Below are 27,057 nucleotides of genomic sequence, written 5' to 3' on the forward strand. Positions count from 1 at the left end.
CAAAATTACAGTTATGAAGTACAAAGAGAATAATTTTACAGTTGTGGGTCACCAAAGCATGAGAAATTGTATTAAAGGATGGCAGCATTAGGAAGGCTTTGGTATCTAGTAGAGTCATTGTTGCCTGTTGTAAGACAATTCTATTTTATACATGTGTATGTTAGTTAGGGTTTTATTGCTGTGGAGAGACACTATGAGCACAGCAACTCTTTTGGGGGGTATTGAGACATGGTTTCTTTGTGTATCCCTAGAACTCGCTCTTATAGACCAAGCTGGCCTTGAACTCACAGAGACCCACCTGCCTCTGCCTCCTGAGTGCTGGGATTAAGGGAATGTGCCACCACCGCCTGGCTTGATCACAGCAACTTTTATAGATGAAAACATTTAACTGGGGCTGCTTACAGTTCAGAGGTCTGGAGATTGTCATGGTGGAAGTGTGATAGCACACAGAGTTCTGCGTCTGGATCAGCAGGCAGCAGGAGGAAACAGTGAGCCTTTAGGCCTGGCTTGAGCTTCTGAAACCTCAAAGCCCACCCCTACTGACACACTTCCTCCAACAAGCCACACCTACTCCAACAAGAACTCGCCTCCTGGATGCTGTCTCAACCTGGACACATGGGGAGGGCCTAGGCCCTGGCCAGATGATATGACAGACTTTGGAGATCCCCCATGGAGCGCCTCACCCTCCCTGGGGAGCAGAGTGGGGATAGAGTAGGGGATTAAGGAGGTTGGGGGGGACAGTGGAAGAGGGAGAGGGAGCTGGGACTGACATGTGAAGTAAGCTTGTTTCTAATTTAAATTAAAAAAATAAAATATAAAGAAAGAACTCACCTCCTAATAGTACTACTCCCTATGAACCTATAGGGAGTCATTCATTCAAACCACCACAGCGTGTGTACATTTCAGGAATCTTACAAGAAAGTAAGTTTATTTTTCTCCTTTTATTGGGAAAACGTTTTTCCACATAATATATCCTGATTATAGTTCTCCTTCCCTGTACTCCTCCTTTCCTACCCAGATCCACCTCCTTTATCTCTCACTACAAGACAAACAGGCTTCTAAGAATTAATAAAATAAAACAAACACATAGGAATAGCTCAAAACAAACAGGAAGAAAGGAGACCAAGAAAAGGTGTGTTCATACACACACACACACACACACACACACACACACACACACACACACACCAGTAGGAAGCTTCTACTGGGTTTGGTTTCCACGCTACCTCAAGTGGCCCTCAATTTTAGCTGTCTTTCCCCATATTCCCTTTCTTATTTCCCTCTTCACTCTCTCTACAGGTTTGATCCTGCCATTCCTGAAACCCCTCATCCATTCATAACTGGCTTTTCTATTTTCTAAGGAGATATATCTGTTCCCCCACAGTCCCTTCCTCCATATTTGTCTTCTGTGGTTCTACATATTGAGCTTGTTTATCATTGATTTAAGAGCTAATATCCACATAAAAGCAAATACATACCATATTTGTATTTCTGGGTCTAGGATACTTCTACTCATTCACCTATAAATTCAATGGTTTCACTTTTTAGTTCCATTGTGTAAATGGACCACATTTTCTTTATCCATTCATCTGTTGAAGGACATCTAGGTTGTTTCTGGTTTCTGGACTATTATGAAGAGAGCAGCAATGAACATGGGTGAGCACTGTCCTTGCAGTAGGATGAAGCATCCTTTGGTATGTGCCCAAGAGTGATATAGCTGGATCTTGGGGGGAGGAAATTCCACACTGATTTCCATGGTGGCTGTACAAGTTTGCACTCCACCAGCAGTGGAAGAGTGTTCCCTTCTCTCCACATCCTCTCCAGCATGAGATGTTATTTATTTTATTGAACTTTGACATTCTAATGGAATCTCAATGAAGTTTGACTTCCATTTCCCTGACTGCTAAAGATGCTGAACATTTCTTTAAATGTCCTCTGTCACTTTAGTTTCCTAACTAGAGAATTCTCTGTTTAGATCTGTACCCCATTTTAAGTTGGCTTTCTGTTTTGTTTTGCTTTATCTGTCGTTTGTTGATATCCAGTTTGTTTTTTAAGTTCTTTGTATATTTTGAATATTAGCCCTCTATCACACATTTTACCATTCTGTAGGCTGCTGCTTTGTCCAAATAGTAGTGTCCTTTGTCTTGCAGAAGCTTTTCAGTTTTGTTAGTTCCATTTATTAACTGTTAATTTTAGTTCCTGTGCTATTAGTGTTTTATTCAGAAAGTCTTTTCCTGTGCCATTGAGTTCAATGCTACTCCCTGTTTACAACTGTCAGGTCAACCTGAGCGAGCAGGGCCTAAAAACGGGGCAGACTAAAGTTCCCTGAAATAACCAACTTTATTTAGAGCATCAGATAATTTATACTCTGAGGGTTAAGCAGAGTCACCTGAGTAAAGTGTACAAGAACAAGCTGCACTCGGCAAACATGTTTTTCCATAGAAGCATATGCATAACAGAAGCTGAGGTAAACTCACATCTATCCGCTACACCTGGGAGGAACACAAAAACACATTCCAAGAACAATCCCATGCTTTTAAAGGCTGAGGTCACAAGACTCCTTGTCTTTTTTCTTGGAGTTTCCTCACAAGAACTCAGGAATCTCCTCACACCGGCCCATTTATGGACCATGTTCCGACAATTCCCCACTTTCTCTTCTGTTAGGTTCAGCGTGCCTGGCTTTATGTTGAGTTCTCTGATCCATTAGGAATTGAGTTTTGTGCAGGGTGATGAATATGGATCATCTGCATCTTCTGCATGTAGCCGTTCAGTTTGACCAGCACCATTGCTGAGAATACGGTCTTTTTCCTGGTGTGTATTTCTGACTTCTTTATAAAAAAATAAAATCAATGTCTAGAGGTATGTGGGTTTTCATCTGGTCTTTAATTCAATTTTACTGATCAACGTATTTATTTTTGTGCCATGTGGTTTTTACTACTACTATTTCGTAATACAACTTGAAACTGAGCATGGTATTACAGCTTGAGCAGTCCTTTTATTATTCAGTGTTTCCATGTGAGACTGAAAATCATCCTTTCAAGGTCTGTGAGGAATTGTGCTGGGATTTTGATAGGGATTGCATTGAATCTGTAGATTGCTTTTGGTAAGATTGGCATTTTTACTATGTTAAACTTACCAATCCATGAGCATGAGAGATCTTTCCATTTTCTGATACCTTTTTAAATTTCTTTTTTCAAAGACTTGAAGCCCTTGTCACAGGTCTTTCATTTGCTTGGTTAGAGTTACACCAAGATATTTGATATTGTTTGAGGCTATTGTAAGAGGTGTTGATTCTCTGATTTCTTTCTCGGCTAGTTTATTTTTTGTATAGGAGGGCTACTGATTTTTTTTTTAGTTAATCTTGTATCCAGCCACACAACTAAAGGTGTTATCAGCTGTAAAAGTTCCCTGGTAAAGTTTTTGGGGTCACTTATGTATACTATCATATTGTCTGTGAATAATGATATTTTGACTTCTTCCTTTCCAATTTGTAACTCCTTGATCTCCTTCAGTTGTCTTATTGTTCTAACCAGAATTTCAAGTACTATATTGAATAGGTATAGAGAGAGTGGACAACACTGTCTTGTTCCTGACTTTAGTGGAATTGCTTTGAGTTTCTCTCCATTTAATTTGATGTGACAATCAGCTTGTTGTACATTGCTTTTATTATGTTTAGCTATGTTCCTTGTATCTCTGTTGTCTTAGGCATGTTGGATTTTGTCAAAGGCCTTTCCTGTATCTAATGAGATGATCATGTGGTTTTTATCTTTCAGTCTGTTTATAAGGTGGGTTACAGTTATCCATTTTTAGATGTTGAACCATCCCTGAATTTCTGGGATGAAGTCTACTTGATCATGACGAATTATTTTTTTGATGTGTTCTTAGATTCAGTTGGAAAGTATTTTATTGAGAATTTTTGCTTCTATGTTCATAAGGTCTGTAATTTTCTTTCTTTGTTGAGTCTTTATGTGTTTTATATGTCAGGGTAACTGTGGTATCATAAAACGAATTGGGCAATATTCCTTCTGTTTCTATTTTGTGGAATAATTTGAAGAGTACTAGCATTAACTCTTCTTTAAAGGTAGCATTCTGCACTAAATCTGGTAGTATTCCGCATTTTTTCAGTCTTTAGTGTTATCTGTCTCTCCAAGTTTCCCTCTTCTACCCTGTCCTCCCTACACTATTTTATTCTTTCCTGCTTCATAATCCCCATTTAACCCTGTATCATCAGTGCATAAAATTCTGAGAGCTTGGCGTTTTCAACCTCAAAGCACCAATACGTTTCATTTTCTTAATACATACACATATACTTACACACACACATAAACTTTTAGTTTAAAAAATCTAAGAAAGTCTTCTGTAGCCGATCATATTTTTTAGAGGCAAACTTTACTCTTGTTTAGCCTTACACTCACTGCCCTTCCTGTCCCTTCCTGTTTGAGGCTATCTGTCTTCCCGCTTTGTTTTTAATCTCTTCATTTTGTCAAAAGACCTGTCCAGACTTATGCTTTCTGGTGCCCGTTGAGATTTCTTGAAATGGTCAGACTGTTCTCTTCATAATAATCAAAGGCAGGTGAGCAGTACCATTTGAAGTCAGTTTTATGGTGTTTATTGAAAACTTAATTGTATGTGTACGATACGGAGGAATCATTTTAAAGTGTTGCAAAGAAAACCTGAATTTACCACACATCACATTATACATGTGTGTATGTACACTTTGTGTATAAAGAAAGTATCTCCTTTCAAGGTCAAAATGGCAGGAAATATGAGGGGTTTTTTTCTGCACACTGAATAATGATTGGCCAAATTGAATATTGTTAGCTGTGTTTCATCCCTGATTGCTTAAGGGAAAGGTCACTGCTTAGCCTAGGTCAGTTTCACTAAAAGAAATGACCCTTTTGCCTACTTCAAATAGCTTAAACAAACTAAAGAACTGAAGAGCTTAACTCATTTAATGAATTTTAATAATCAAAATTCATTTAATGAATTTTAATAATCAAAACAAGAAGCAAGTAAGCAACCCTGAACCTGTTTTAGTGGTAATTTGATCATTACCTGCTGGTTCACCTTTACCGGAGAAAAAGCTCCTTTCCGCCTTCCTTCCTTCCTTCCTCCCTCCCTCCCTCCCTCCCTCCCTCCCTTCCTCCCTCCCTCCCTTCCTTCCTTCCTCCCTTCCTTCCTCCCTCCCTCCATTCCTTCCTTCCTTCCTCCCTTCCACTATTTCCTTCTTCTTTCTTCCTACTATCTTTCTCTTTTCTTAGGGAAAGCTTGCCAGGCTGAGGGAAAATGAAAAGTAAGGATTAGTTTTATTAGTGGTATTTTTTCTCACCCCAATCAGTCCTAACAGGAAGTTCCAGCACTTTGGGAACCCTTTTAAAAGCAGTCTCATCTGCCCTGAGACCCCTTCAGAACTGCGCTTGGAGTGGCTGTCCTTTTAGGTCCCTTGTAATAATGACACTAGAGTGACAGCCTGGTCAAGTCCTTGCCTGGCAATCAGGAAGCCCCCGCTTCACCGCCAGCACCACATAATCCAGGCTTGATGCTGCCTGCCTGAGCCCTGGCACTCAGAAGGCAGGGAGGAAAGCAAGAAGATCAAGGCCAGCCTGGGACATATGAGCTCCAATCTGGCTCCTTATATAGCATATTTCATGGTCACATATTATATATTACACAAACATATCATGTATGTAGCAAAAAGTCTATGTGGGGGCTCCAGGTGTAGCTCCAGGGCTTTGGGGGGAAAGCCTCTCATTTCTTGCTTTCTTCTTACTCTCATACAAACGATGTGTGCATGCTTTTACGCTCCTTTTCCCTTTTTAAGAATTACACTTTTAAATGTGACAAAATACACATAACATAATGTAGCAAGAAGCCACGAGAGTCTGCTAAATGGTCTCCAGAATTTATTTAGGTGTAGGATGGGGACAGTCACTGGTACAGAACCAATTAGATGCCACAGCTGACCCAGCTGCCTTCGTCCAATTGTTCTGCCCATGGGTGAAGAGCGCCAACAGCAAACCACCTACTCCACTCCGACGTAGCAGACAAGACCACAGCTTTGGAGCTTGCTGCCCCAAAAGTCATTGGCTAAATGGATTGAAATCCCACAACATAAAATTTGCCACTTTAATTCAAAAGTATCCTTGACCCTTGACTCAGAATGGCTTTATGTCCTGATAAGACAATCATCCTGTTAAAACTACAGCTAGCCGGGCGTTGGTGTTTCCCAGCATACCCAGCACGCTTGGTAACTGCAGAATCCTCTTTGAGATACATAAAATTGCAGTAAAAGTCTTTAAAACTTGAATCACATGTCTAGCAGGTTTTCCTGCTAAATACATCACCTCATGTTCTGCAACTGGCATTCAGGATATCAGCTGAAAAAATAGAAGTGCATTTCAAGATTTAGTTCTATTTGGAGAATTTTCAGGAAACCTCAAAAAGCTATTCTGGCTTTGTTCCACGTTGATACGGTGGGGAATCAACGTGGATGTTCACTGTGTTCTGGCCCTTTATTCAAAACGGTGATTTTAAGACTGTTCATCATCCTGTTACCCTGTGAAAGTGCCTGTAAATTATCACAGAAATGCCAGCCAGCAGGGCTGTAGCTCACAGGGCTCACAGCTGCTGAGATTGGTGATCACCTCCCAGCACTATGAAATCTACACATTGGGATAGAGCTTCCAGGTTAGTACAAGTCTGATTTCCCCGTGTTTTATGACTCTAGTACATGGTGTCTTCAGCAAGAGGCTTTCCCCATCAAGTTCTAACCAACAGTGTTAGCAGTAGCCTATGATGTTTGGGACCTATGAGTCTTCCCTTGCCATCAACTCCCAAGGAGATAAAGAGCCCAGTGTCAGGAACTGGTTACTTGTTATCCTGTGGTAACTAGTGGGGGCACTGTTGACCCCCATTACAGGGTAACTCATGTTAAACTCTGTGTGTGTGTGTGTGTGTGTGTGTGTGTGTGTGTGACTCCAGTTAAACTCTGTGTGTGTGTATGCTCGCGCGCGTGCGTGTGTGTGTATGTGTGTGTGTGTGTGTGTGTGTGCGTGTGTGTGTGTGTGTGTGTGTGTGTGTGTGTGTGTGTGTGTCTGTTTTAGGAAGCTTCTCCAGCAATAGGGATTCTGTATGACTTTTTTAGTGTTGCTTATCCTGCCAGCATGTTCATTCCTTTCTGTACCCCACCTCCCATCTCCATCCCTGTTTAACCCCTTTAACCCTTGATGCCCCTGCATTCTATCTCCTGTCCCTTGAAATCCACCCCTACAGCCTCTTACTAGTTCCTGGACCTCTACCAATAGTCCAAATGGAATACACACGCCCAGGCATTCAGATAGCATGACAGAATGACTATTTCAGCTCCATCTAACTACCTGAAATGTTTGTAATTTTGTCTTTCTTAACACTTAATAGCATTCTATTACATAAAGGTACCACAGTTTATCAGTTGATAGACATCTAGGCAGCTTCTATTTCACAGCTATTGTGAAGAGAGCGTCAGTGAACATGAATGGATATATATAGATGATATCTGTCCGAGATATAGCTGGGTCTCGTGACAGACCTATCTCTGGTTTGTGAGGCATCGCTTGCCCACTGACTGCACCTGTTTGTACTCCCATCAGTGCTGAATAAGTGTTCCTCATTTCCTATACCAAACCAGCACACTGGCACTAGTCATTTGGTTTGGGTATTTATTTAGTTTGGATTGCAGCCATACTGACTGGAGTAAGCTGAAATCTGAAAGCAATTTAAATTTGCTTTTCCCTGAAAAGCTATGGATGTTAAGCATTTTTAAGTGCTTTTCAGCCATTTGTATTTCTCCTCTTGAGAATTCCATGCCCCGGTTTTTAACTGAGTTGTTTGCTTTCGTGATGTTTAGTTTTTTCAGTTCCTTGTATAGTCTCAATAGTAACCCTGTCTGATGTGTAGGCCGCCTCCTCCCTTACAGAGCTTCGGAGTTTTATGAGGTCCCGTTTGTCAAAGGTTGGGATCCTGTTCAGAAGGTCCTTTCCTGCACCAATGAGTGCAAGATAGACGTTATTTTCTTATTCATCAGATTTAGAGTATCAGGTCCTACGTTGATGTCCTTGATCCATTTAGAGTTGAGTTCTGTGCAGAATGAAAGACAAGGATCAGCTCCTGTTCTTCACGTAGCTCCAGGTTGGCCGGGACCATTTGCTGAAGACACTGTTTCCTTCTCCGACGTGTCTTGTTAGCCTCTTTGTCAGAAATCAGGGGGCTGTAAATGTGGGACTTCTATGTGTGTCCTCAATTCCATTCCATGTCAATGAGTCTGCTTTTATCAGTATAGATCTGTAGTATACCTTGAGATCTGGGATGGAGATGCCTCTAGCCATTGTTTTATTGTTGGAATTGTTTGGGTTACCTTTTGTGTTTCCATATGAGATTTAAAATGTTTTTTTTTCATTTTGTAAGAAACACTGCAGCAGAGCTTATTAAGGACTTCATCGAATCTGTACGAGCTGTCTGTAGGATGGCCATTTTCACAGTCCTAATCCTGCCAATCCCTGATCATAGAGATGATTCCACTTTCTGCTGTCTTCTTCAGTTTCTGCCTTGGTGTCACAAAGGGTTTTCACTGTGCAGGTCTTGGATTAGATAATGTTTTAGGCTGTTGTAAATGGAATTGTTTTCTAGAATGCTTCTTTTGTTTGAAGTATCAAGTGTCAGAGGTCTGTTCTGAAAAGTGTCTGAGTGTTCTGCGCAGAAAGAAGTGCCAACGGCACCACAACATAGCACGGGCCCTGGGTGACATCCACATTGACCACAGGGCTCTGCATCTCTGGAGTCCAGGCCTCAGGCCAGCTTCTGATGAACAAGCATCCCATAGAATACAAGGATCTATATGGCAAATGCAAAGACATTCCCGACAATGGAAAAATAGTAAATATTTTCTGCTCTGTCTCACAGAAATGATTGGATATGACATTCAGTAGATGCTAGCCATCTTTCAAATAGTTGCTAGGACATATGTAAATTCTTTCCTGCTTGGGGTTGGCAAATTTAGTAAATAAAAATACCAAATTCGGTACAGGGAAGCGGCGGTTCTTCCAGCAGCAGCAGGTAAACAGGCCGGCTTCCCTGCCTGAGCTCCAGTGCCTGCAGATCGCCTGGGACCTGCACAGAGCTCCCAATCCCGGCGGGAGCCAAGCACCCCAGACTCCGGATCTTCGCTCACACCAACGAGACCAGGAAAGGAGAGGAGGCTGGGAGTACAGGGAAGTGGCGGTTCTTCCAGCAGCAGCAGGTAAACAGGCCGGCTTCCCGGCCTGAGCTCCAGTGCCTGCAGATCGCCTGGGACCTACACAGAGCTCCCAATTCCGGCGGGAGCCAAGCACCCAGACCCCAGGTCTTCTCTCCCACCAACGAGACCAGGAAACCAGAGGACCCAAGGAGACCAGGGGAGTAGCTGTTCTGGATCAAGTACAACAGGACCCAGCATAGGGTCCAGGGGACCAGGTAAGAGGATAAGCGCCCCAGATTCCTGTTCTTCTTCTCCACCCACGGGACCAGCATTCGGACAAGGAATAGAAGAACCACCAGATTATTGGACTTGCTAGCACCCACCAAAAGGGAACTCTGGTCCCCAGACCAGTAAGGGGCTCCTTCTGCACCCACTAGAAGAAGAGATGGGAAAGAGACAATACAAAAACACAGTCAGCAACAGAAAAACAAATATGACACCGCCAGATTCTAGAGACTCCACACCAGCAAGACCCCAACATTCCAATGAGGATGAAGCAGAAGAGAACGACCTTAAAAGCACTTTCATGAAAATGATAGAGGCCCTAAAAGAGGATATTGGAAAATCCCTCAAAGAAATGGAAGAAAAAACAAACCAAAAAATGCAAGAATTGGAAGAAAAAACAAACCAAAAAAGGCAGAAAATGGAAGAAGAAATGAAGCAAAAAATGCAAAAATTGGAAGAAAAAACATAGCAAAAAATGCAAGAATTGGAAGAAGAATCATACCAAAAAAGGCAGGAAATGGAAGAAGAAACAAAGCAAAAAATGCAAGAATTGGAAGAAGAATCATACCAAAAAAGGCAGGAAATGGAAGAAGAAACAAAGCAAAAAATGCAAGAAATGGTAGAAAAAACAAAGCAAAAAATGAAAAAAATGGAAGAAGAAACAAACCAAAAAAGGCAGGAAATGGAAGAAGAAACAAAGCACAAAATGCGAGAAATGGAACAAAAAACAAACCAAAAAATGCAAGAAATGGAAGAAAGAACAAACCAAAAAATTCATAAAAGGCAACAAACGGATGAACAGATAAACAGAAAATTGCAAGAAGCAATGCAAACACTGCAAGGGTTGAAAACTGAAATAGAGTCATTAATAAAAACACAATCTGAAGAAAGGCAGAAAATAGAAAAGCTGGACAAACAGACAGGCACTACCAATACAAGCATTACCAACAGAATAGAAGAGATGGAAGAGAGAATCTCAAGTGTTGAAGATACGCTAGGAGAAATGGATTTATCAACCAAAGAAAACCTTAAATCCAACAAATCCTTAACACAAAACATCCAGGAAACATGGGACACCATGAAAAGACCAAACCTAAGAATAATAGGTATAGAAGAAGGAGAAGAAATCCAGCTCAAAGGGGCAGAAGGCATATTCAACAAAATCATAGAAGAAAACTTTCCCAACCTTAAGAAAGACATGCCAATGAAGGTACAAGAAGCCTACAGAACACCAAATAGAGTGGACCACAAAAAAAATCCCTCGCCACATAATAATCAAGACCCCAAACATACAGAATAAAGAAAGAATATTAAGAGCAGCTAAGGAAAAAGGTCAAGTAACATATAAAGGCAGACCTATCAGAATTACACCTGATTTCTCCATGGAAACGCTGAAAGCCAGAAGGTCCTGGATAGATATTCTACCTACACTAAGAGACCACGGATGCCAGCCCAGACTACTATACCCGGCAAAGCTCTCAATCACTATAGACGGAGAAAACAAGATATTCCATGACAAAACTAGATTCAAGCAATATGTGTCCACTAACCCAGCCCTACAGAAAATTTTGGAAGGAAAACTCCAACCCAAGGAAGCTAACTACAACCAGAAAAATATAAGCATTAGAGAATCTCTCTCTACCAACAGCCAAAAGAACAAAGGGGTGAAATTCCACACATAATTCCACCAACAACAACCATCGCAAATTGAAGAAGGATGAGCAATCATTGGTCATTAATATCCCTCAATATTAATGGCCTTAACTCACCCATAAAAAGACACAGACTAGCAGATTGGATTCGAAGACAGAATCCTTCCTTCTGCTGCATACAGGAAACACACCTCACCCTTAAAGACAGACATTACCTGAGAATTAAAGGTTGGGAAAAAATTTTTCAATCGAATGGACCCAAGAAACAAGCCGGGGTAGCAATCCTAATATCTAACAAACTAGACTTTAAAATAAAATCAATCAAAAGAGATGAAGGAGGTCATTACATACTCATCACAGGTGAAACCCACCAAGAGGAAGTGTCGATTCTGAACATCTATGCCCCAAATACAAAGGCATCCACATTCGTTAAAAAAACATTATTAGAACTTAAATCTCATCTAAAGCCCCACACAGTTATAGTGGGAGATTTCAACACACCACTCTCACCACTAGACAGGAATACCAGACAGAAACTCAACAAAGAAGCAAAAGGGCTAATAGAAGTAATGACCCAACTGGGATTAACAGATATCTATAGAACATTTCATCCACATAAAAAAGAATATACCTTCTTCTCACCACCACATGGAACCTTCTCAAAAATCGACCACATACTTGGCAACATATCAAACCTCAGCAGCTACAAAAAAATTGGAATAACTCCATGCATCTTATCAGACCACCATGCTTTAAAATTAGAATTCAACAACAACACAAATTGCAGAAAACCTAAAAACTCATGGAAATTGAATAATGCTCAACTGCACCATCCCTGGATCAAAGAGGAAATATAAAAAGAAATTAAAGACTTCCTCGAATTCAATGAGAATGAAGACACAACATACCCAAACCTATGGGACACTTTGAAAGCAGTGCTACGGGGAAGTTCATAGCGCTAAATGCTCACATGAAGAAACAGGAGAACAGTTATACCAGAGAATTAACATCACAGCTGAAAGCTCTAGAACACAAAGAAGCACACTCCCCCAGGAGGAGTAGACGCCAGGAAATAATCAAATTGAGGGCTGAAATCAATAAAGTAGAAACCAGGAAAACAATACAAAGAATCAACGCAACGAAGAGCTGGTTCTTTGAGAAAATCAACAAGATAGACAAACCTTTGTCCAAACTTACCAAACAGCAGAGAGTGAACACGCAAATTAACAAAATCAGAAATGAAAAGGGGGACATAACAACAGACTCTGAGGAAATCCAGAGAATCATTAGGTCATACTTTGAAAACCTGTACTCCACAAAATTCGAAAATTTAAAGGAAATGGATGACTTCCTGGACAGCTATCAATTGCCAAAACTAAATCAAGAACAGATAAGCAACTTAAATAGACCTATAACCCCTATGGAAATAGAAGCTGTCATCAAAAGTCTCCCAACCAAAAAAAGCCCAGGTCCAGATGGCCTCAGTGCAGAATTCTACCAGAAATTCAAAGAACAGCTTATACCAATTCTTCTCAAAGTGTTCCACACAATAGAAGCAGAAGGGTCTTTGCCAAACTCTTTCTATGAGGCTTCAATAACCTTGATCCCCAAGCCACACAAAGATACAACTAAGAAAGAGAACTTCAGACCAATATCCCTCATGAACATTGATGCAAAAATACTCAATAAAATACTGGCAAATCGGATCCAAGAACACATCAAAACAATCATTCACCACGACCATGTAGGTTTCATCCCAGGAATGCAGGGATGGTTCAACATACGAAAATCCATCAACGTAATCCACCATATAAACAAGCTGAAAAACAAAAATCACATGATCATCTCACTAGATGCTGAAAAAGCCTTTGACAAAATCCAACACCCCTTCATGATAAAGGTCTTGGAGAGATCTGGGATAACAGGGACATACTTAAACATAATAAAAGCTATATACAGTAAACCAACAGCCAACATCAAACTAAATGGACAGAAACTCAACGCAATTCCTCTAAAATCAGGAACAAAACAAGGCTGTCCACTCTCTCCATACCTTTTCAACATGGTACTTGAAGTTCTAGCTATTGCCATACGACAACAAAGGGGGATCAAGGGGATACAAATTGGGAAGGAAGAGGTCAAACTTGCACTGTTTGCAGACGATATGATAGTTTACATCAGTGACCCAAAGAACTCTACCAGGGAACTCTTACAACTGATTAACACCTTCAGCAAAGTGGCAGGCTACAAGATCAACTCAAGAAAATCAGTAGCCCTACTATATACAGATGATAAAAGGGCTGAAAGAGAAATCAGAGAAACATCACCCTTTACAATTGCCACAAACAACATAAAATACCTTGGGGTAACGCTAACCAAACAAGTGAAAGACCTGTATCGTAAGAACTTTGAATCTTTAAAGAAAGAAATTAAAGAAGCCCTCAGAAAATGGAAAGATCTCCCATGCTCTTGGATAGGTAGGATCAATGTAGTAAAAATGGCAATCCTGCCAAAAGCAATCTACAGATTCAATGCAATCCCCATTAAAATCCCAGCACAGTTCTTCACAGACCTTGAAAGAACAATAATCAATTTTGTATGGAAAAACAAAAGACCCAGGATAGCCAAAACAACCCTGTTCAACAAGGCAACGTCCGGAGGCATTACCATCCCTGACCTCAAGCTCTATTATAGAGCTATAGTCCTGAAAACAGCTTGGTATTGGCACAAAAATAGACAGGTAGACCAATGGAATCGAATTGAAAACCCGGGTATTAACCCACACACGTACGAACATCTGATCTTTGACAAAGAAGCTAAAAATATACAATGGAATAAAGAAAGCATCTTCAACAAATGGTGCTGGCATAACTGGAGACTGGCATGTAGAAGAATGCAGATCGATCCATGTCTATCGCCATGCACAAAACTTAAGTCCAAATGGATCAAAGACCTCAACATAAATCCAGCCACACTGAACCTCTTAGAAGAGAAAGTGGGTGGTACCCTTGAACGAATTGGTACAGGAGACAGCTTCCTGAACATAACACCAGTAGCACAGGCAGTAAGATCAACAATTAATAAATGGGACCTACTGAAACTGAGAAGCTTCTGTAAGGCAAAGGACACAGTCAGCAAGACAAAAAGGCAGCCCACAGAATGGGAAAAAATATTCACTAATCCCACATCGGACAGAGGGTTGATCTCCAAAATTTACAAAGAACTCAAGAAGCAAGTCTCCAAAACAGCAAAGGACCCTATTAAAAAGTGGGCTGCAGAACTAAATAGAGAGTTTTCAATAGAGGAGTCTAAAATGGCTGAGAGGCACTTGAGAAAGTGCTCAACATCCTTAGCCATCCGGGAAATGCAAATCAAAGCAACTCTGAGATACCATCTCACTCCTGTCAGAATGGCTAAAATCAAAAACACCAATGACAATTTATGCTGGAGAGGGTGTGGCGAAAGGGGGACACTCCTCCATTGCTGGTGGGAGTGCCAACTGGTTCAGCCACTTTGGAAAGCAGTATGGAGATTCCTCAGAAAAATGGGAATAAACCTACCACAAGACCCAGCAACTGCACTCTTAGGCATATATCCAAAAGATGCCCATTCATATAACAAAGATGTCTGTTCCACTATGTTCATAGCAGCTTTATTTGTAATAGCCAGAACTTGGAAGCAACCTAGATGTCCCTCACCCGAAGAGTGGATAGAGAAAATGTGGTACATCTACACAATGGAGTACTATTCAGCAGAAAAAAATAATGGAATCATGAGATTCGCAGGCAAATGGATGACACTAGAAGAAACCATCCTGAGTGAGGTAACCCAGTCACAAAAAGAGAAACATGGCATGTACTCTCTCATATATATGGATTTTAGACATAGATCTGGGGAGTGCCAGCCTACAATCCTATGGCCAGAGAGTCTGGGAAACAGAAACTACATTTAGTGGCTGGTTAAGTACTGAGCTGAACTCAAGAAAGCCAGTATCAGAGAGGGAGGACTGATGATCAAAGGGATTAAGACTGGGCTGGTTTAACCCCCAGAAACAGCTGACCAGACAAAGGTTAACTCTAGAATCCCAGGCATCAGCCTGGGAATCCAGCATGGGACTGATCAAGACCCCCTGAATCTGGGCGTCAGTGAGGAGGCCTAGGTAATCTATTGAGCCTTGGGCAGCAGATCAGTACCCATACCAAGTATACACACGGACTTTGGACTCCCATAGAACAATGTGAGGTGCACTCTCACCCTGAACTCTTGGGAAAGGGTCTAGGCCCTGCCCTATATGAAATGACAGACTATGGACACCCCCATGGAGGGCCTCACCCTCCCTGGGGGAATGAGGGGATAACGGGGGGGATGCGGGGAGGGCACGGGAGGAGGGGAGGGAAAGGGAGAGGGACCTCGTACTGACTTGTGAAGCAACCTTGTTTCTTATCTAAATTTAAAATGGAAAATAAAAAATATTAATAAAAAAAATACCAAATTCATAGTTAAATTCAAGTTCAGATAAACAAAAATATTCTGTTCCATGAAGCATGTCTTGTGCTATATGTGAGACATTCTTGTGCTTCAAAAAATTGTCTACCTGGAATTTAAATTTAGCTGTGCACAGTATATCTTATTGGCAACTGTATGCTCTAGTTTATTTAAAACTGTTGTTAGTTGACATATATAAATTCAGTTGTGGGTGGGGGTATTTAGAGACAAGGTTTTTCTGTGTTACAACCCTAGCTGTCCTGGAATTCACCGGCCTCTTTGGTCAGCTTGCCATTTTCAATGAACAAAATTTCTTGTTTTGTTGGGGTACCCTGAATTGAGGAGGGATCCCCAAGCTGGATTTGTCACCCCAAGAATGAAGAGTCCACGCGCCAATTGATGCAACACGCAAGAGGCTTTAATTAGGCATCTGCAGATGGGCCTCTCGGTCAGCTTTTAGACCGATTGGCCCCGAGGTTCAGTTACAATCAGCTTTTAAAGACAAAAACCACAAGCCTTTTGGGAGGGGTCCCTATCTCGCGACGGGGAAGGGGGTACGTAACTCCCTAACTCCCGACCCAGGGAAGTAGATGTCTTCCTGACCTACAATGTTGTAAATTCCTCAAACCTTGGCATGAGTTAATTATCTCTCCCTAAGTAAATAGTGTTATCTCCTTGTTTCCCACTAGTCTTGTTTGCCCATCTCTGACGCCCTGGTCAGTTCTTCACAGATGGTGGTCAGGGCAGCTTGTAATTTGCCTTTTGTGAATTTACAGCCCTTCTGCAATTAAGGTTGCTAAACCATACATTCCATTCTGTGGTATGGCGGGTTCCTGGGATGGGGTCCTTTGTTCACTTCCCAAGTTCTCTAGTGGGGTGCCCTCCCTGTTTAAGCTTATATTTTATTTCTATAAATTCGGGGTCTTTCAGTTTGAGCTATTTTTTGCTATATTTCTCTCTTCTCATCTTGCTGCAATTCTAAACAGAGTTGTAAATAATACTTTGGTTTTGCATTTTTCCAAAATGACAGGTGTCTGATGCACTTTATCTGAGAATGTATCTAAAGTTTCCTATCAGGCTTATCTAAACTTTGTCATCCTCATTGGTAACCACTCATGTTTTATTTAGTCCAGAATGCTACCTTGAAGCCTTCTGCTTTTGTGTTTGAATTTGTGTCATACGGAATTGTATGCTGCTGAGTGTGATAGAAAGCAAATGAGGAACCTGGATGTTAGGAGACGTAGCTAAACAAAAATCCCTCAGGGGAATTCTAATCTGCGTCTGCTGCAGCACTGAGGGACTACAAGCCAGGAACTAAGACACAAAGAAACCCATTCCCTATGGCCTTGGTTTTGTCATGAAGCTCTAAAAGGCCTGAGGAAAAAGAGCTTGCCTCTCACCTTGTTTCCCTGGGGCTGAGCAATTAGAGGCCCATAAAGCAATTGTCTCATCAAACCTAGTGAAACTCAGGGGACAGAGAAAGCCTGGGCCCCAGAGACCAGGGGAAGAGGTGATCTGCAAGAACAAAACACAGCAAGCAAATTCTAAATAAAGATGCCAGTTAAAACCTACCACAAGACCCAGCAACTGCACTCTTAGGCATATATCCAAAAGATGCCCATTCATATAACAAAGATGTCTGTTCCACTATGTTCATAGCAGCTTTATTTGTAATAGCCAGAACTTGGAAGCAACCTAGATGCCCCTCACCCGAAGAGTGGATAGAGAAAATGTGGTACATCTACACAATGGAGTACTATTCAGCAGAAAAAAATAATGGAATCATGAGATTCGCAGGCAAATGGATGACACTAGAAGAAACCATCCTGAGTGAGGTAACCCAGTCACAAAAAGAGAAACATGGCATGTACTCTCTCATATATGGATTTTAGACATAGATCTGGGGAGTGCCAGCCTACAATCCTATGGCCAGAGAGTCTGGGAAACAGAAACTTCATTTACTGGCTGGTTAAGTACTGAGCTGAACTCAAGAAAGCCAGTATCAGAGAGGGAGGTCTGATGATCAAAGGGATTAAGACTGGGCTGGTTGAACCCCCAGTAACAGCTGACCAGACAAAGGTTAACTCTTGAATCCCAGGCATCAGCCTGGGAATCCAGCATGGGACTGATCAAGACCCCCTGAATCTGGGCGTCAGTGAGGAGGCCTAGGTAATCTATTGAGCCTTGGACAGCAGATCAGTACCCATCCCAAGTATACACACGGTCTCTGGACTCCCATAGAACAATGTGAGGTGCACTCTCACCCTGAACTCTTGGGGAAGGGTCTAGGCCCTGCCCTATATGAAATGACAGACTATGGACACCCCCATGGAGGGCCTCACCCTCCCTGGGGGAATGAGGGGATAACGGGGGGGGAATGGGGGAGGGCACGGGAGGAGGGGAGGGAAAGGGAGAGGAAACTCGTACTGACTTGTGAAGCAACCTTGTTTCTTATCTAAATTTAAAATGGAAAATAAAAAAAATATTAATAAAAAAAAAAGATGCCAGTTAGAATTGCTACATATACTCACTATACGCATGCGTGTGTGTGTGTGTGTGTGTGCATGTATATGTGTAAGGCTTCTCAGTTGTTGGAAGCCTATGATCTTCTCCTACCAGAAAACAAAATCAGAAATAAACCCCAATATAATAATCTAAATGTCTCTTAAAATACTTAAAAAGTTTTATTTTTACTCACTTTATCATAATATTTCTATAGTTCTATCAATAAGGTTGAGCAGAAGATTGGAGGTTAATCATGTAGAAAGCTTACCCTCTGGCCTAATCAGGACTAAGCTGAGTGTATGTGAGATACATGTTTTTAGTCAGACTGATTTAAATGTTTCTAGCATGATTATGAAGGTGTCCATTATTGCTTCTAAGGAATACACTGTGATATCTCCTCTTACCTATCTCCACACTCCACGTTGATTACACCAGAGAGGGCAGCCTCGGCCACTCAGTGTTTCTCAACAGTAGACATAGAGCAGAAACTGCCGTAATGAGAAGAGAGAAGTAGCCATGGGTCACCACTGGCGTGAGGGCCACCTGAATGGAAACTTTATAAGAAAGGGAACTTCGGTGTCTGCGGCGGGTTTATGATTCAGTCTCCTTGTCTGTGCCCCCTTAGGCCATTCTATCCTGACATCATAATTACCGAGGGTCAGGTGACCATACACCTTTTACAGGAGGAGGGATGATATTTTAAAACAATGCTGCATGTGGAGACAATAGCTCTTTTAACACTTTTGCCTCAAAGTCATAGAAATTTCCAGTACTGATGACTGACAGCACAGGAGGAGTGAAGGAAATCTGAATGCTGGGACATTGTGAAACTCTGTAAACCACATCTTTTCTCAAAAAAGAAAAACTCATACTGGCAATTCCTCAAAAGATAAAATAGTAGTGAATGGGTTCATTCCCCCACTTTTAAACTCAGGGGTACATTGTTGTCATTGGCATTTTATAGAAGGGTCAAGGAAAGAAATGTATGTAGTCTTAAGTTTTATCCTCAAGTCTTCTAAAAAAAAAGTATAAGTCCTTATAACCAAATCACACACTGACTAGAATTTATTTCATGGCATAAGAAAGAGAGTTAGGCACAGGGTATAACGGGACAAACACTGGTTCCACCATGATGGTGTTTGCATGCATCTGAATGCTAGGTCAGCTATCCCACAAAAGGCTGTAAACTACACTGGACTGCACAGCTCCTCACTTCCTGACGGAAGGGGTCGTCAGTACATTGCAATTGTCAGCATGCGATGATTAGTTAGATTCCTCAGGCATCTAGATAATCCTGTGTCCAAATGTCGGCAGATATTTCCTGTAAATGGGCCATCTCTCCCGTTTTGGCAGTCTTGGTTTTAAAGACGATAAGCCTGGCATGCGGAATAGCCTCGGTGCTTCATTTTTATTGGACATTCTATTAGATATCACCTAATATTAATTAATAAGAGTAAAAAATTGTTGAAAGTGGAAAGATATGAGAAGAAAGTATCTTTGTCTGGCAGATAACATTTTGGATTATTAGGGACAGTATATGTCAGTTCCAACACCATTATATTGAAGCATCTTTCTACTTTCTTTTCAAAAGCAAACACCACCTTGATTTCTCGTGGCATATGGTAGTATTAGGGTTCAAGGACAATAAAAACCTGAAACAGAGGGGTATCAGTGGGTAACAGTAGCACGCGAGATTTAATAAGATCTGAGTCTTAGTAGAGACGTATTCATTGTTTTTGAATGTAGGAATAATAAAGATTTGTTGTTTGCAAAGTGTATAAAACGGGTCCATAAACTCAGAATTGTTTCTCACACTAAGCCAGGGTATTTGCCTCTGAAAGCCTAACTTTTTAACCCTGTGCTCTCCTGCTCCTGTTGGGTGACAAGAACCACCAAGGTGGCTCGGGGTCGGGCTTTCTAAAGCAGGTGTCTGCCTTTGTCACTCACCTCTTACGCACCTCAGAATCCCTCAGCTGCCAAGGGAAGAAAAGTGTTCTTAGACTCGCTGACATAATTCCCACAAGATTCCTTGGGCTCCTTGAAGAGAGCTGCACAGGCCTTCAGGGTTGTTTTCCGTGCTCTCAGCTCATCGGAAGTGAAATGCAATCAGCCTAACATCAGGCGATCTGGGTGTGGCGGTGGGGCATGTTCTCCAAGCTCAAATGTTGTTTTCTTTATTTCAGGTTTCTTTTCTCCATGGAAAACTCCAAAGCCTGTAAGTTGAAATTCCTATGTGTTTTTCTTTGTTCCTATCTCCTGTGTAAGCCCATTAAATAACCAGGGAATTGAGTGGCCTTAAGTGCTCTTCCACCCAAGATCCCAGGACAGACAGGCTCTATGTCCTTCTCTCCTCTCTTGTCCTCAAATACAATGATAAGTCATCTTATTTCCTGCGACTGCACCCATTTGTGAACGTTTCCTGTACTAAAATTACCTCCTTACAGTTGATTTTTAGATATTTCATTAGCTATGATGCAAAGAACACTTAGGAACAAAATATTAAATGTGGCTTGTCTTCCCTCTCACAGGCTGGCGACTTGGTAACATATTTTCATGCGCACTATATGATGAGTGCAGGTTGCGTACGAGCTGTGATGTATGCTGGCAACGCACTGTACAATAACCCTTACAGGCAGTGCTGAGGGCCGGCTCTGCCCAAAGGAAAATGCACATCTGCAGTCACCTTCCAGCCTCTTGTCTTCTGTTGTCCTCCAACACAGGAGTGACTCATCTTACAGTTCCATGAATAATCCCATCTTTAAAATTACAAAACGGACATCAGCATTATTCAGGATGATGTGGCAAAACACTTTAAACCTTTTGTTTTTCCTATGACAAGCACTATATGGTCGTGCAGTCACATTAAGTTTTTAAAACTGGCACATACATTTGGGCTGGAGGGCTTATCCTGCAAATTAAATATGGTCTGCAAGAAACTTATTTCCATTGGTGTTTACATTCTAATGACTATAGACATAAATATGCGTATGCATATTCACATATATATTCTAGCTCTGCATAGATAATTATCCATAATATGTACCCTGAGTATATATCACAAGTATCATTCTACATAATATACATTGTAAATGTGACAGTCACTCAGAGTAGGGCTTCTAATATTCTTCAGATACTCACAACTTTTACCATCACCTAACCTCTCTGGCCCTACTTCTCCTTTTAAAGATACTAAAACTTGATGAGAACGTAGTAAGCTGGTAACTTTTGCTAATGATTGTACAAAGCTAGGATAGCTAAGTGGCTTAGCGGTTAGATGTCTTCACTCGCCCTAAGGTTGACACTGTCACTTGTATTGTCACCCTTCTAGCACTGTAACAGAGTGTCAGAAATAAGAGTTACCCTATGGCCAGGCAGTGGTGGCGCACGCCTTTAATCCCAGCACTTGGGAGGCAGAGACAGGCGGATCTCTGTGAGTTCGAGGCTAGGCTGGACCGACAGCCTCCGAACAATACAGAGAAACCCTGTCTCGTAAAACCAAAAAAAAAAAAAAAAAGAGTTATCCTATGAAGAGGCTCCTGTCTATGATTGGCTGGCCCTGGTGCTCAAAACACCACAATAAGCAGCACCTTGTGGTGAGAAAGCTCCTTTCATCCCAAGTCAGGGAGCAAGAGAAAAGGAAAGGACTAGGGGCTTACAGTCCTCTTCATGCACTTAGACATGCCCCATCCCCCACAGTCCCACCACTTCCCAGGCATGCTCCATCCCCTGCAGTGCTAACACTTCCCAGGCATGCCATTCCCGGGACCAAATCCTTACTACATGGACATTCAACACCCAAGCTACACAAGGATTAACTGCCTAAATCTCCTAAGCTGCGGTGGTTTCTGGATCCCCTTTACATGACTTAGAATATGCTACCCTAATAAAATATCTCAGTCCTCCCCCTGGACAGGTACAGTGTTTGCCACTGTAGGACAGGAAGTACATCCTCATTTATGACTGTGCTCATCTGCTCTACAGAACACATCAAAGGTGTAAATCAGGTGCTTTGATTCAGTTAATCACTTCATGATGTTTGCAATTTTGAAAGAGGTATTTTTAAATGCATGAAATGAAGTATGGCTTATCTTGCCCAGCTTGTAAATAGTTTCACCCTTCCATCCCCAACTCAAATCTGGGCCCTGTGGTTGTACACATCTTTATCTGATTTAACCAGGAACTTTGCAGCCTTATCATGGTGGGACAATTATGCAATCTAGTGATTTCCTTATATGTACCACAGTCACACAAATTATGTCATTTGGCATAATTATAGCATTTGCCATCATTATAGTAATTACACCCATAGTCAATAATTCCCAAAAAGGCTTTATAGAACTCAGCGTACAATTAATCCTGAACCTATGTGTCTTTACAAGAACTAAGGCCTGGACTTCCAGATTACAGGCTGAGTAAATATACAAAGGCCTTTGATTTAATGCTCTCATGTCTCTATGCAAAACTGGACTAAGGGTCATAAGAGGAGAGTAAGGCCCAATGGGTTAGAATACAGACTCTTAAGCGTGCTGCCTGGGTCCAAGTGCTGCTGCTTTTCCTTATTGGTTTATGACTTTAAAGTATCTGCTGAAGGCCTCTGCATCTCAAGGACTATATTTGTAAAACAGAAGCAATGGTAATGCCCTCTTTTCTGTGGCTTTGGGGATTCTAAGTTAATCCATGTAAAGTGCTTACAACCGTACTTCAACACGTTGAGCTCAGAAATACAAGCATCCATCATTGTAGAAAGCAGATGCCGGTGCACGAATCCTTGCAAGTAAATCATGCCCCAAAATGAATACAATGTGCTAAGTGGTTCACTGAAACAAATACACCACACTCACAGTGTCTGGGCTCGACACCCTCTTCTAAGTAAGACTGATGATATACTTAAAGAAGGAAACATGCTAAATGAGACCTAGCCTCCTGCTTGGTCTCAACCAAGTGGCCCTGAGGGACTTCCTAATAAGTAAGATGCTACTCATAATGCATTCTCATTGTCTCTGCATGGCAGGATCTAGGTGTATGTTTCAAGCATAGGATCAAACCAAATGCCTTCATTGTCCAGCCCCACCTAACAGTACAGGATAGATTTAGACTTGTTAGGCTATATTTATCCTGCTCTCAAAATGAAGAAAACAACTTCTAGAAATAGTATTTAATCATTCCTATGTACACCCAAAAATCAGAAACCAGGATAAAGCAATCACTACGATATTGAGCTTCTCTATTTTAATGTCTGATGTCTGGGTGTAGACTGTATGTTTTCTTTATCTATTCATAGTTCAGAGCCTGAGATTTCATAGTGTCAGGCATTCATTCATTTATGCATTAACCATTCATTAGTTCAAAGATAGCAAAGCTTCTCCCACACATAAAAAATACTTCATTTCTATTGTTACTCTAGTGAGATATTTACAAATATCAACTTAGTTATGATCACTGCTGAGACAGAACAAAAGAAACCCAATAAGCCCTGCTGAGAGATATATGTCTGGCAATATTGTGAATGACCCAAGACCCAAGGCCAGGAAGTCAGTCGGTACAGCAAGCAAGGTCCATGACCCTGGGCAATGGACCAGGGTCTACATTCAAGGTATTCATGGAATCTGGAAACCAAGGTCTCTCAGAAAATAAGGAGAAGTCAGAGAACCAACCACGTTACAGCCTTAGCACAGGGTGGCTCTAAGCCAGGGTTAAAGTTTCCTCAGTAACCTATTGTGAGGGAGCAGGCTAGGAGCAGCATGGAGGAGAAGACTAGAAGTCTACTTTCCCACAGGCAGGGTTTTCTGCTGTACCGTTTTGAAGCACCCCTGACAGAATGACTCGAGGTTGATGGATGTAATTGCAAGAAGTTATGGATGCTTTCCTAGGCATCCACTGGGCTCTTGACTGATTTCCCAGTCTCTGTGCTATAGAAATTGTAGAATTCGTCAATCTGTCCAAAGCATTATTTGTTCTGTAGCTTTACTTCATGACTGTTTTTTAGAAATACCAATATTTCACCTGAAGCATAGTTCCCTTGGTGGTTATACATGAGTAATATGCACACCAGGAAAACACATGCGAATATCAGAAAACCCAGAGTGAAAGATGGGAAAAATATGCATTTCCTGAAGCCCCGGGTTGGCAAGTAGGATATTAACCCTCTCAGAGCATATTACTTTTTAGCTTTTCAATTCTTAAGTGTGGAATCAGAACTGAGAGAGTTACAGCTTGAATGTGTCCATGCGGTACCTAAAAGCAGTTAAACTGATCATTTGAAAAAGGTATGCCTTTAGACATAATTGTGACCTAATACATCATAGCAAAGTCACCATTCTGGATGAAAACCAAAAATCCCAGCATAGATTCCTATATGAATGCCTCTATTAAGTTTGAAATGCTTAGTTAAGAGTTTTTGCTAAGTAGAAATAAAAGCCCCAGTGAGATAAAATTAACTCCAGTTTTTACGATACTTACAAGATTTGTCCCCAAAGTGTTATGGTTTAAACAAATACCCCTGTTAGAATTATAAGTTCGTTCTGACCAAGATCTGTTGTTGTACCTCAGACAAGCCAATTACCCTCTCTGTGCTTCTAGAGATTATATTTAATGTGAAGCAGCTGAACTCCCCCTTGCTTGCTATAAAACCCGTCTAAATGAAGTCTTGGGCCAGATCCCATACAGAAACAATTTAAATCCAGTCTTACTGAACTAAGAGTCAGTAACTGCTGATTTCCTAGGTTGCTATGTTTAGTTTCACCATGACCCCTGCCACAGTTCCAGGAGGTGGTAGTGGGGGAGAGGGGAGCAGAGGGGTCCCTGCTGTTACCCATGGCATGTCTAGGAAGGACAGGGGTATGTGGTCACTCACAGCCCTTCCCACATTAAGAGTATTGATGACTGGCAGACAAGAATAGCTGTTGGAATCCCGACCAAAACATACCCAGTGTAAAAACAAGAGGAAGAAAATGAAGTAGGAAACAAAAAGCTTTATATTCATATCCGTTTTTTTTAAGTGTCCATGTCTTAATTATTAGTTCGTTAATTCACCAAGACTGCTTTCTGAAAACCTGTGTTTACAGCTGGGAGTGTTAAGTGATACTGGGAACAGGAAGTAAAGTTGAGTAGGATCACCCAAATGGTTGGACCAGCTCTTCCAGGACAGCAGACATCTTTGCATGTAGTGTAAAATGAAGGGAGTGATGTAGGAAGGAGAAACAGAGAGGGTCTTCAAAGCTTCAGAAGCAGGAAGCATGTGGGGGAACCAGGGAAGGGTTTGAGTAAAGTGAGAAGACCCCACAGCCAGAGGGAACTCAACCCTGGTGCTGAGACCCGTCCTTTGGCCTGCACAGGACTGCAGGCATGAGGCTATCATCTTTTACACACACCGGGTGCTTATTAAAAGTAAGGAGGCAGGAGTCGAATTTGAAGGACCAGCCACTAGTTGAATAAGGTGACACTAGCAATGACAACAGCCTTCTTCCCAAAGGCTGGTATCACTTCTAGCTGCATGTATGTGGGATCAGGGATCATGCATGGCCAATCAGGAAGCAGTTAACTGTAGTGCCAGCAGAGGTATTTTAGGGGAGACATTACCACACCCACAGTGAATAAGACTCCCTGGAAGAATGTAGGGATCCCAGATGCTCCTATGTGTACAAACTGTAGGGGAAGTGACAGAATGTTTGGCTGCAAGAGGGGGTTAGGATGTGCCCAGGTGTTAAGTGAGCACCTACTGTCTACTTCATTTCCTTTTTAGAGAAGTCGTATAATAAATTGGGACCATCTTCAGAAAAGAAAAAATATTACCCTCTTACTGAACATAAGCACATAAATGGCCCTGGGATACGCGCCATATTTTATAAGGAAAACCATCAGAGAAATGATGAGTTGGTCAAAGGTTATGTAGGCTGCATTCAAACCCTAGGCACTACTTTGGCTCAGAGCCGTCTACGCTGCATTCTTACATAGAAATAGAGATGATTTGCCTTCGAGGCAGATGATGTACCAAAGTCTTCTTGAGGACCAAAGTTCACAAGCCAAGAAAGTCTTTGTAAAGGCAGCAAGGGAAGTATCTATGCTGAGTCCACCATCAGTCATTTCTCTGTTCTCCTTTTCTTTCAGATGATGGACCGCTGGGAGAATCAAGGCAGTCCTCAAACAAGTTTATCTGCTCCAGCCGTCCCACAGAACCTGCCCTTCCCACCTGCCCTTCACAGGGGCTCCTTTCCTGACTCAACAGAGGCCTTTGACCCACGGAAGCCTGACCCATATGAGCTCTATGAGAAATCGAGAGCCATTTATGAAAGTAGGCGTAAGTGGAAGCCTTGTAAAGTAAGGGTACATTGATAGTGGGGGCTGAATAATCCGGCATGAGTTTACCTTCCGAGGTCTAAAGGTTTCTCCAAAGTAGGACAGCTGCTCCACAATTGCCCTTAAAGCCTGACTTCTCTTTTGTATAATTGCATTTTAATTAGCAATGCTTTAATTTTAATGGGGGTACAATGTGATATTTCCATACGTGTATAAGTTGTAGATGATCAAATCAGGATAATTAGCATATCAAGGAAAGGATAGCTATAATAAGAACACTTAAAATCCTGTCTTTCACCTAATTTTAAATATATATTATGAATAGCTACATTAACGTGTAACAGAATTTAGTGCCTTCCTATCTAACTAATCTTTCCACTCTTGATGTAAAGAACCTGTTGATTCTAAAAGTATCTTTGGGGTATAAATTGCATTTCCTACTTTTGCCCCTAAGCTCCTAAAGAAACGAGGATGGAGTGGGGTTGCTAGTTTGGTTAAAGTCACCAAATAAAATAAAATAAGGCTTGGAACTTCTAATCCATTCAACCTGACCTAGAATCCAAAGCTTACATTTTGTTGTCTTAGAGCCTAGAGGCTTGGAGAAGTTCAGGCCTTGAGTAAAAT

The 27,057-nt window shown here is 41.5% G+C and overlaps 1 protein-coding gene across 8 annotated transcripts in view; it reads left to right on the forward strand.

The window, feature by feature from the left end:
* Window positions 1-27,057, forward strand: part of Magi2 (membrane associated guanylate kinase, WW and PDZ domain containing 2) — a 1,397,005-nt gene that overhangs the window by 1,211,587 nt on the left and 158,361 nt on the right. For 6 of the 8 annotated variants that reach the window (XM_040735144.1, XM_040735141.1, XM_040735145.1 and 3 more), the window contains 2 exons: window positions 20,322-20,353; window positions 26,245-26,434. In XM_040735144.1, coding sequence (XP_040591078.1) covers window positions 20,322-20,353; window positions 26,245-26,434 — 222 coding nt within the window. The remainder of the gene's footprint in view (window positions 1-20,321; window positions 20,354-26,244; window positions 26,435-27,057) is intronic. The other 2 variants (XM_040735143.1, XM_040735146.1) reach the window with 1 other exon arrangement.

Source organism: Mesocricetus auratus, unplaced genomic scaffold, assembly GCF_017639785.1.
Source record: "Mesocricetus auratus isolate SY011 unplaced genomic scaffold, BCM_Maur_2.0 Super-Scaffold_100043, whole genome shotgun sequence".
Classification (NCBI taxonomy): Eukaryota; Metazoa; Chordata; class Mammalia; order Rodentia; family Cricetidae; genus Mesocricetus; species Mesocricetus auratus.